Genomic DNA, 12,160 nt, shown 5'->3' on the forward strand with positions numbered 1-12,160 from the left:
AAATTTCAAAGGCTAAAACGCCTAATCGCACCGACTCACACTGAAAACCTCGGGAGTCATGAAGACCATGCTACTAGCCTAAAATGACCCTTCCGGAGCTGATGGAATCGTCAGAATTGGATTCCGATGTCATCTTCTTGAACTTTTGATCGAAAATGATCGTTCAAGGTTCATAAGCTCCAAAACACAAAAACTCGCACCAAGACCAAACGAACGACCAGGTGACCGAACTGTCAGTCCCAGCAAGTCATAAATGACTTGGGGTCACTATAGGAATGCTCTAAACGACACACAGAAGGCAAGACACAGAAATGACCATGAGGGTCATTACAAGACCTTTGCTCGAACCGAACCACATCTCGATTTACACATGGATAATCTGTTGTATTACCCTAAAGAGTCATACTGATATCTAGGACATTTTGTCCTTGAAAGAGCGTCATCAGTCTAGCTCATCATGACTCGATCATGACCTTAGGAGGAATTGGTTTTGGCTGGAAGAACGAAAGATACCGGCAAGCACAGAGCAGCCATCAAAAGGGGTTCCGTAGAGTGGTCTAACCCCAGGGTAATCCTTGGAGCTTTCTCCATGCCCGACAAAGAGAACTTGGTGTGAATCGGGGTAGCTAGCTACTAGCTCGTCTAACTAATGTACTGATGTAATTCCATGCAAATATGGCTACCCGGCGAACATGAGGTCCCACTCACTATTCATGGCCAGACAAAAGGGACCATTAGCCTAGAGAATCAAATAGGGGGGCCTCGGGGCAAGGCACCTCGAGACTGGGGGGTGGGGGTGGGGGGCCTCGGGGCATAGCGCCGGCTTCTCATGCCACATCTGCGTGCTTATAGAAATTACTATTACTTGTGTGAACAGTCAGTGGGCAAAAGTATGTTTTCAAGATTATTGATTCTTCTATTTTCAGTTTCTTGCTTACTTGTAGCATAAGAGTACTTGAAATTTATTCAAGGATTGCAGAACACGTATTAAATAGCGATTGCTTGTTTTGGAAAATGTTTTCCCAAATATATTGGTGTTATAGAAGTGGTGACTGCTGATAGCCACTGATGGGAATGCAAATCAACTTGTCTTAAGACTGATTTCTACATTACTGATAAAACTGCAAATCTTAAGTCTGTATTTGCGCTGGTTTAATAAAACCTGTGTGTGACTTGGTTGAAAAGAAAAAAATGGGTATTGCGTTAATGCATTTGAAAATGATTTTGAGGGTGCTGCAGATGACAAACAGATATGGAGTATGTAACCAACCTCTTTTCCTGGATAGATCATCTCTGATATATTGATTGTTGTTTTTACTGAACTCTCAATGTTTTCTTTTGATTTTGCTTTAGGTCCTTGGTGAAGCATAGGTCCTCTGTGTAATTATTTAGATAATGTGGTGCTGAAGTCGTCTGAATGAAATAGAAAAGATATTGAAGCTTGGATAAGCAAAAACGGCGAATAATGGGTGACAATAATATATATGTGCAATAGCAATGAGATACTGGCCATCAGTACAAACTGTTGATCCTACCGCATTATCTGTTCCTCCGAGGGGGTCCAATACCCAAATGCAGTGCATGCCAGCAGCCTTGACTGCTAAGGATGAGGAGTTAGTGGCTTTGTGTCAAGCTCATATGTTAAGTATGCTATTGAGCAAGAATATCTAAGAGCTCAGATTGATCGCCTTAAGGATGAACTGGCCCAAGGAAATAAGAGGGAATGTGGAGAGCTGCCCGTTAGTGGGACATGAAAGCAGGTATACATATTCAAATATTTTTCTTAGGTAGCAGACTTACTCAGTACATTGGGGAGGTGATATTTTGGCCATATATAAATCATGAGATCAGAACTTTTAGTAGAGAAGCATTATTCTGAAGTTGGTTTTGAATTACCTAGACAAAGAGCTCTACCGATAGGAGAGTCATCTTCCTTTACAAAAAGAGGCTAGATGCCTAAACTTATAAGTTAAGTACTTAGAATATATGGTGTTTATGATTTTAATTACATATCCATTGTTATAATGTTAAATGTGGCTTCCCTCCTACTGTAGCCAATACATCTTGCGCCAGGTTGTTCTTCACTTTCAGTTTTCAAAAAAATAAAAAATTATTCTAAATACACATTGAAGTGTATTTTGTTGTGAATTTCATTGGAGCAGAATGTGTTAGATAAATTGATATTCTTTTTCGCTAGTGTACACCTGAGTCAGCTTCTCTTAGCAAGAGTAAAGCTGCAAACAATTAGGTTCTTCAATATCAACCACTTTGTTTTGGAGCGTAGTTATTATCTGACTTATCTTCTTAGCCAGTTTCTACTTAAGATGAGATGTTCCTACGTTGTTCTTCTATGTGATATTTGTTTGTCTTGTGCTCGAATTATTGTAACCGTTGATTAGCTTACATATGAATTTATCTAATTCAGTTTATAGGCCATGCATACTTTGTTTGTGTCATTTGAAATTACTTTTTTCCCTTGGGATGTATATGCTAGGTGTCTGCGAAAAAAATCCCAATGGCTTCAGCCCTCTGTTTATGTCTTTCCATAGTTATCACATATTTGTTCAAATTTTTTTAATGTGGCTCCCCTTTCATAAAATTAACAACATCTCTATATGGGTTGCTTAGAGAAAAAGATGATCTAGTTCTGCCTCGCCCATAAAAGGAAATTGATCTATGACCTTAATATGATTGTGACAATTTTTCGCTTGAATGAGGTATATAAGGTACAACAGAGCAATGCTTATGTATGAAGAAAAATTAGGATTTCAGCAATGCCCTTGATTTTCACAGCTACACATTTTCCAGAATATTTCCATCTCCCTCGCATTTCTTACTATTACAATTCATTACACCGCGTTGGCATTGTTGGTATGGGCGGTTTGGGTAAAACCACAATCGCACAAAAGATGTACCATGACAGACAAGTGAATGTGAGATTTCAGAAGAAAGTTTGGGTTTCTGTATCTCAAACTTATGATGAGTTTCTCATCATGAAGGGTATTTTGAAACAGCTGAATGCATATGATAGCGGAACTGACAAAGGATACTTGCTTAACAGAATTCTTAAAGCACTTTCACATACGTCATACTTGATTGTCTTGGATGATGTATGGAGCATTGATGATAAATGGTGGGATAGAATATCAAGGGGATTACCAAAGTTTGTAGAGCACAATTGTTATATTATAATTATGTCAAGAAATGAGGATGTTGTTAAGAGGATGGGACCTACAGAATCAAGAATTCATCGACCAAGATTGCTAGATGCTGAAGAGAGTTGGTCATTGTTCTGTAAATCTGCAATTTTGTCAACTAAAGGAAAGTGCAATACTCAATTGGAAGAAGTTGGAAGAGAGATCGTGCACAAATGTCATGGTCTTCCTCTAGCCATCAAGACCACAAGTGGGATGTTATCATCAAAACCACATTCACTCGGGGAGTGGACAAGGATAGTGAAAGAAAATCTGTAATGGCTTCTTTGTAACTAAGCTATGATGAGCTTCCTGCTTATCTAAAGCAGTGTACGTTATGCTTCTCAATCTATCCAGATGACCATGAAATTGAGGCAGAACAATTGGTTCGATAGTGGGTAGGGGAAGGATTAATCTGTGGCGATGGCACATAAACTGCAACTGATGTAGCTTTTTGTCATTTGTCTGAACTCGTAAGTCGGTGCTTGGTTGAAGCTGTCCAAAGAAGAAGTTTTGATGGCAAAGTTTATAGTTGCAAGATGCATGACACGGTTAGGGACATGACAATTCTCGTTGTGGAAGATGAGAAATTTTGTAGCTTCAATCGAGGCAGGCACATAGCCACAATTAACTCTAGGCACTTGGGAGTCACAAGGGAAACAACTTTTCAGTCCTTATATGGGAACTCAAAGCTAAGAGCACTTCTTCTCACTACCACAAATTACATCGGCTTTAACAGGAAAATTGCTCTGGCTGAAATCAAGACTCTCAGGGTCTTGAACTTGTCATGTGTCAAGCTAGAGAATATCTGTTTAATGGATTTATGGCAATGTATTACATCACCAAAGAGACTAGCTTATTTAAATCTGAGAAATGTTGCAAATTTGGACGAGATTCCAGACTCCGTAAGGAAGTTATGGGGCCTCCAAATACTAGTCCTTAGAGAATGCAAGGAACTAAAAAAGCTACCAACATCAATTACAACACTTCCAAGATTGGCAATTCCTGATGTTGGAAGTTGTCCATCCTTGTCATGCTTACCACAAAGTCTGTCTAGACTTTCCAATCTTGAAGAGCTGTGCGGGTTCAAGATACTGAGTCCAGCAACAACAGAAGCTTGTCGCCTGAGTGAACTATCATATGAACTATCTGCATGAGTTCCATCTCCCTCACATTTCTTACTACTACAATTCATTGATTTGTCCTGCATCCAATATTCATAACGCCTATTGAAATGCTGAGAAGAATGCAAGGAATGGATCATGGAGTAGTACTTCCATGTAACAATTCATATACACCGATAATTCATGCCATGTCTGAAACTGGTAGGGAGGTGGAGGCAAGAGATTTTCTTGGGGAATTGGCTGAACAAGGTTCGATTCCAAGAGAATATACTTATAAACTAGTTCGTGTTTAGAATCTGCTGGGAAGATTGATTTGCTTGATGCAGAATTTTGTACAAGATTAGAAGATGGTATTAAAGGTACGATTAGACAAGTGATGAATGTAAAACCTTTGTTGCAGGATCAAAGTGTTTCATTGCATTGAATTTTATTATTTTTATCTATGTTGCTCGGACTCTTTAAAAATGTCAATGGATGCGTGTCGGATTCTCCAAAAGTAGTGTATTTTTGGACAATCTGACACGGATGCGGCATCAAAAGTGAAGAGTCCGCTCAACTTAGCTTTTTTTTTTGGATTTTGATCTTGTAAAAACATAAAGGATTTAACTTTTTTACATATACTAGTTTTTGGGCACGCGTCTTGCGCATGTAACCCAATTTTATTGACCACAAAATTTTAAAAATTTACATAAATATTAGTATTAAGAAACATGTTTGAGTTATAAATTTTATACTAAGAAGAAGTGCAAATTCTTAAAGTGATAATTTAATCCTACTTGGCGAGCTCTTTAAAAGGAAGAAATACTTCTCTAAAGAAATCATTGGTTTTCTTACTTTGATTTCTAATTTCGCCTTTAATTAGCAAAGCTAATGGACCTTGTTTCTTTTGGTATAATGTACAATCTCTTATTTACCTATTGATTTGTCAAAAATAACATTTTTAAATACCAACACTCAAGCAAAAAGGATTAGAGAAATAGAAACATATGTTATATTACCTCCCAACCAACTAAAAATACCTTTGGTGTAATTATGTTTTTAGTGTCAGATGTATTTTTAATTTATTTTTTTTGTAAATATGATTAAGACCTATAAAAGGAGAATTATAATGTGTAACTTTACCTAAGACATATATATATATATATATATATATATATATCCCTTGTAATTACAACAAGATTTCTATATACTTTAAAATAAATGAATTTCAGAATAGAAAATATGTGTATTGCATGCTACTTAGTATAAATCTTTGTAAATGATTTAAATACAATTACAATATGTATAAATAGTTATTCATAAAATTAAGTAATCAAGACTCAAAAGAGAAGGAGTGTAACATCATATTAAAGCTTAACATCAAATGGACAATTGACAATCATATCAAATAGTTTTAAGAAATTGTAAATTTCACATTAGTTATTAGTTGTGAAGATCTCACATAATGTTTGAAGAGAATATGTAAAAATTTATCAATATTTATTACATTATTATAGCATCACAATAAATTATACAAGTTTAGATGTACATTATGTTCATCCCACAAATATTCGTAAATAAGACGAAATAGAGTAGACTAAAAACAATAAAATAGCTAATGAATACTAAAACTTTTAAATTAAAAAAAAATAAAGAGAAACAGTTCCAGTGTAAAAGAATGGAGGAACGTCCTCAATAACTAACAAAGCATAAATAGATTTACCTCTTTTTTATTGCATATGTGATGAGCAATTGCATCCATCAACAATTATACATTAGAATAACTAAGTGTATGCATTAACATAAAGTGATTGTGATGAACAATATAATTACATCCACCAATAATCATCCATCAACAATTAATTATACATCGGAATAACTAAGTGTACGCATTAATGTAAAGTGATTTTGAAAATAATTTTTGGGTATGTATATAACAAGTCAGGAATTATAAAAGTCATATAAAAATTGATGATACACATAACATCTAGGAGAATTCGATTGGTTAAAGATGAGATATGTAAAGTTTCTAACTAAAATCTATATATGTTTGCCATATTAAGATGTATGGTAATTCAAAGGACATTTTTAAAGGATAAAATTTACTGTCTTTTGTTGTTACGAAACACTTATCTACCAAACTCCATTTTAGAATGAAAATAAATTAAATATTCTGTGAATTATTTCTATCTAGAAATATAATGGATTAATACCATATAATTATTATTTAAAATTTATTAATTAATTTATTAATAATATTTAAATTTAGTGAAGGGGTAAAATCGTAATCCAACTTTTAAGTTAAGATCTTCCCACTTATATTACCCTTATATATAAGCCAACAAGAAAAGGACTAACATAGCAGTATTTGATTGTACCTCATGCTATGTCTAATCTAATATATAAGCCAACAAGAAAAGGACTAACACAGCAGTATTTGATTGTACCTCATGCTATGTGAGTTGTACTATATGTAATTCTCTATTTGAAGTGGGAGTTAGGGTGTACTATAAGCTCAGAGAAGTGTACTTTAAAGTTGAGGCTTTTTTTTATTCCTTTTCTATTAAACATGTGTATTACTCTTTGTTTTACACGTGTAGTGGTGATTTTCTCTTTATGAGATAAATTTATTACTCTTCCTTCTCTCATTCATAAACAAATTAAAATAAATAAATTTATTTCTCTTCCTTCTTTCCTCTAGGATTTCACTAATGCTATCTTGAATGTTGTATTTCTCTCTCTTTTTCTTTTTTGTATTTGCATTTTCTGAATTCTTTGTTTGCGTGCATCTGATTAAGACTTTTAGATGAATGATGGGTGTATATAATTTTTTCAATCTGATATAACTGCAGATAATGGTCCAATTGATTTTATTTAATTTTCATTCTCAATTCAAATATCTTCTCCTAAACTTCACTACTTCTTTCTTCTCCTTTAATTTTTCAGATTTGCTCCTAATTTCATTGTTTGCTCGGCCTTCAATACTTACAAGTACGGGTGTACAAAGGTCGATTTAGTTTGGTTTTTCATTAAAAAAAATCTAAACCAATTATATTGGTTTATTAAATTTAAAAATCAAATCAAACCACATAAAGTCAGTTTTTTTGGTTTTGGCATTAGTCGATTCTTTCGGTTTATTTTGGTTTTTTCGATTTTTTACAATTAACGGTATTTGAAAAAGAGATCAAATATATTTTCACTTACCTGTGTGATAAGCTAAACTTAAAAAATGTTAAATGAACAAAAATTTTTGAAAAGGTGATAAGCTAAACTTAAAAAATGTTAAATGAACAAAAATTTTTGAAAAGACAGTAAAATTCACATGAGTACAATTTTTTTTTTTGGAAATATCAACGTTCATTATCTTAAATTAATAATATTAAAGGCTAGAGGCAAACTGAATACAAAACAAAATATTTATAAAGTAAATTGTTAACTTCGAATTTGAAAACTATAACAATATAATTATAACTTCGGATCTCAATACAAAATAAAATATTTACAAATTTTACAAGCCCAAATTTGAAATAAAATATATTAACATTGAAAACTATAAACTAACTAAAGATATATTAACAAAGTAGATTATAAATAATATTTTTATCTATAAATAAAATAAAATTATATATATATATTATGTTGGTTTGGTTTGACTTTTTTTCTTTTAATACTAAATCAAACCAAGAGTGGTCGGTTTTTTTTTCCAACCGCTAAACCAACCAAACCAAATCATAAATCAATTTTTTTTTTCGGTTTGATTTGATTCGTCGATTCGATTTGACTTTACAATTTGGCTTGTACACCTCAACTTACAAGTAAGCATTTCTTATTCTTTTATATAATTTCTTGCTGAATTTTCTTATGTATGCACATGCATGTTAATGTATATGTTGAATGTGAAATTTGGGACATAAGGACAGTTGACCAAACAAGTGAAATGATAAAACTAGCAACTTTAAAAAATTATTACATAACTCTCCCCATGGAATTGATACTAAGAGGAAAACATGCTATTGGATCTGCTTCTAGAACATTCGTACTTACTTTTGTGATTTATATCTACAAGGATTGAATTTATCTTTGTAAGATGATTTCTCTTTATTTGCTATTTCAGCATGTGTTGCGAAATTTCAAGAGCCGATCTTTTTGAATTGTTAGTTCTATTGTAATTTTGTCAAAGTCTTGAATTTTAAGTTACAAATTAGAAGCTAAGGTTTACATTGTATTGTCGTAACTTTTGTTGTTATGTTGAGAATGATATTGATAATTCATGATTTCAGTTGATATCGAGGCAATGATATTTTTAGTGTTTCTTTGTTAGTATAGAAATTTGAAGAATTTCAATTGAAATTTTGGTTTCATAGATTAGACCGGTAGATACAGAAAATTTCATAAACTGATCTCTTCCTTTTCTCAGAAATTATTCTTGTTCTGCTGTGATTTACCAAAGCATTTAACTTTTGGTTAATATTTAGTACAATATAGACATTTTTCCTTCAGTTATTACTGAGGGGAACAAAAATAATGTCAAGCCTCTAAGCACAAATGAGGTAGAAATGAAAGCAATAATTGTTATATTTGAATCTTCAAGCACAAAGCTGAAACTCGAATCATCCTTACCAACAAAAAAAATGTAATAGGTGAGTTTTCTTACCTATCTATAGTTGAGATTTGATTCATTCCATGACTTTTGAATTTATAAGACTGAAATATATGTAACTTGGATTTTCTTACTTCCTCGCAATTATGACCGTCTTAATGTTGTCTAATCACTTGACATATTTTCCTTGTTTTGGATTTTTTTGTTACTGAAAAAGAGAATATTTTTGGTTTCTCAGATGAATGGCAGTCTTTCTCGGTATGAGATCATTCATTAGGAAATATGAAAGATGAACTAGCGAGGATGGTATGTTGGGTATTCAAGTTCTTTTACAGCCTTAGTTCCCCAAATTTATAGGTACATTAATATGCCACTTTCTGTTAGTTTACTTGAAATGACTTGGACTTTAATTACATGAGATTAATGGATTTTAGTAGATATTTACATCAATTTAAATTTGTATTTGACGATTCATCTCAATATGCATGTTGAGAATCATGAAATGACTACTATTTAGAAACTTTGTGTAACGTTATGATGGTGATACAATGTCATTTTGATGGTGTGATTTTCTTCTTTTTCTTTGTCATGTGAATTCAATGTTCATTTGGATATGAGAACTAAAATACTGTAGACGGTGATACCGCCACCTTTGGTGACGTGATCCTTTCTTATTCACTTGTGCTGGTGGCGGAGAGGTCGGCCTTGGTGGTGTAGTNATGTTGAGAATCATGAAATGACTACTATTTAGAAACTTTGTGTAACGTTATGATGGTGATACAATGTCATTTTGATGGTGTGATTTTCTTCTTTTTCTTTGTCATGTGAATTCAATGTTCATTTGGATTTGAGAACTAAAATACTGTAGACGGTGATACCGCCACCTTTGGCGATGTGATCCTTTCTTATTCACTTGTGCTGGTGGCGGAGAGGTCGGCCTTGGTGGTATAGTTATAGGAGGTGCCGTAGCTAAGCTCACCCGGAAGCTTGAAGAGCTTCCCTTCATTCGCTTCGCGGGAGCCGCACAGCACATAGCTGGAAGTCAGAGGGCCTATACTACCTGCCTAGCGATGTGCATAGACCAGGTGAGTAGGGATGCAGCTCCGTGGGCCAAATCCTGAAGAAAGCTAAAAAGCGTTGTGTAGAGTCATAGAAACTTTAGGGAAGATTACAAGTTTCTACTTTTTTCATTTCATATCTATTAAAATGTGTGAAAACTTTTTAACCAAGGATTAGTTTGTTTGACTCACTGAAGCAAAAGAAGGCTACTACTTTTGGGCCAGGGTAGCCATAGACGGTCTGATGTCTTAAGAGTATTGTTGTAAACAATCAACATCTTGCAAAACATGTCATTGTTAATGTGTGCCACCCTCTCTCTCACACACACACAAAAAAAGCGTGAAACAGAAAAGAATGGTTGATGAACAGTGCTAGAACCAGCTTTTTTGCAGGGGGAGACTGATTCACCTTCAAGTGAGCATGTGCTTGGCTCAAGTGGTGGAAGAAGATGTTATACATTACTTCAGGGCCATTCAGGGCCTGTTTATTCTGCATCCTTCAGTCCGGACGGGGATTTTCTTCTACTAGTTCAACTACATCGGACGCGCAAAGCGCTCCACCGGAGTTAACTCAGTTATTTCACGACATCTGCAAAAATAGCGCAGAGTTGCTTCGACTCAGCGGTAGGGACGTACCCGAGAGGTGGAACATAGCGGATCTAGTTGAGGCTGTTATAGGAGACGACGCTCTTCTAATTTCGGGGCACCTCCAAGATACCTATTACGATGTTCTTTCAAAAGGGTGTTCTAGCTGGCTTTTCAAAGACCTATCTGAATTTATAGAATTAACACAGAATCTCATCTAACAACCATAATATGCACCACTTAGAATTTTCTTTTAAGCAAAACAAAAGGTGATCTACTATTAAGCTAAGCAAAAGGTGATCTACTATGTAGTCTTCTTGACATGACATATCAAGTCAAGGGGGCGAGGCTCCCAGCAATGGGGAGAAAGGGGAGTGGGTAGGCGGGCTCCTTTCACTTGACTGGTTAGTTAGGACTTTTTTCTACGATGTTCGAGATCTTTGTCTCGCAGAGGGCGAAATGAGATCTTCTTGGAACAAGGTCAGAGACGTTGGACGGACCAGTTTCTTCTGATTCCAATGATAGATGGATGGTCAGGTCGGTAACATATGGATGGAGGACTTCTACAGGGTCTTCTCGTGCGCTCGACTAGAAAGGTGGTTTTGTAGGCGAACGAAATACGTTTTTGTAGGCGAGCGGAGTGAGGCAATGAAATTGTTTAGGCGAAAGAAAGGTTGAGCGAAAAGCTTTCGTTGTATCGGATCTCGGGACATTAATAACCGGTGAGGGGGACACGCATAAGCCGTATGCAGCGGGTCTCATGCTTGTTCTCCCTAAGGAGCCTGTCAAGTACAATAGGGTGGAAACCTATTTCAGCGATGACTACATAACAATAAAGTGCTTTGATGATAGAAGTAGTAAGATGATGGACGACTTTCTGTCCAGAATTGAGCATATATCTAAGGGGTTTAGGTCAGTTCTAACAATTTACTTCCATAACTTAGGCAAATTCGATGGGATTTTCTTGCTAAAGCACCTGGTGTCTAATTGGAAGGGTGATGTAAGACCTCTAGTGCAAAACCACCGCATCTACGAGATCAGTGTCAAATCAGGGAAGAGGGTTCTATTCCGTTTCCGCGACTCGTTGAATATGTTAGTACACTTAATTCACTTTCAAGGAATCTATGTCCTGAACTCGGTCCTAAAGGGGAGGGAAGCTCTTTTGGAGACATGATGGGAGTTGCCGGTGTATTGGGCGCTGCTTTGCTATGCGCCATTCATGGTGCTACCGTAGAAAAGACTTTATTTGAAGACGGTGATGGTGCTAAGACATTCCGTGCTTTTAACCCAACTCAAGCCGAAGAAACTTATTCAATGGTCACCGCTAACCGCCTTTGGTCCCAAATCTTTGGGGTTGCTTTTTCCAATAAACGTTGGTTACATTTCTTTATGTTATTTGTACCAGTAACCGGTTTATGGATGAGTGCTCTTGGAGTAGTCGGTCTAGCGCTGAACCTACGTGCCTATGACTTCGTTTCTCAGGAAATTCGCGCAGCGGAAGATCCTGAATTTGAGACTTTCTACACCAAAAATATTCTCTTAAACGAAGGTATTCGCGCTTGGATGGCGGCTCAAGATCAGCCTCATGAAAACCTTATATTCCCTGAGGAGGTTCTACCA

The 12,160-nt window shown here is 35.4% G+C and overlaps 1 protein-coding gene across 1 annotated transcript; it reads left to right on the forward strand.

The window, feature by feature from the left end:
• Window positions 1–1,497: 1,497 nt before the first annotated feature.
• Window positions 1,498–3,473, forward strand: LOC125873589 (disease resistance RPP13-like protein 4). The gene is made up of 2 exons (XM_049554489.1): window positions 1,498–1,645; window positions 2,809–3,473. The coding sequence occupies exons 1-2, from the start codon at window positions 1,498–1,500 to the stop codon at window positions 3,471–3,473; spliced, it is 813 nt and encodes a 270-aa protein (XP_049410446.1).
• The last annotated feature ends 8,687 nt before the right edge of the window (window positions 3,474–12,160 follow it).

This window comes from Solanum stenotomum, chromosome 8 (assembly GCF_019186545.1).
Source record: "Solanum stenotomum isolate F172 chromosome 8, ASM1918654v1, whole genome shotgun sequence".
NCBI classification, from domain to species: Eukaryota; Viridiplantae; Streptophyta; class Magnoliopsida; order Solanales; family Solanaceae; genus Solanum; species Solanum stenotomum.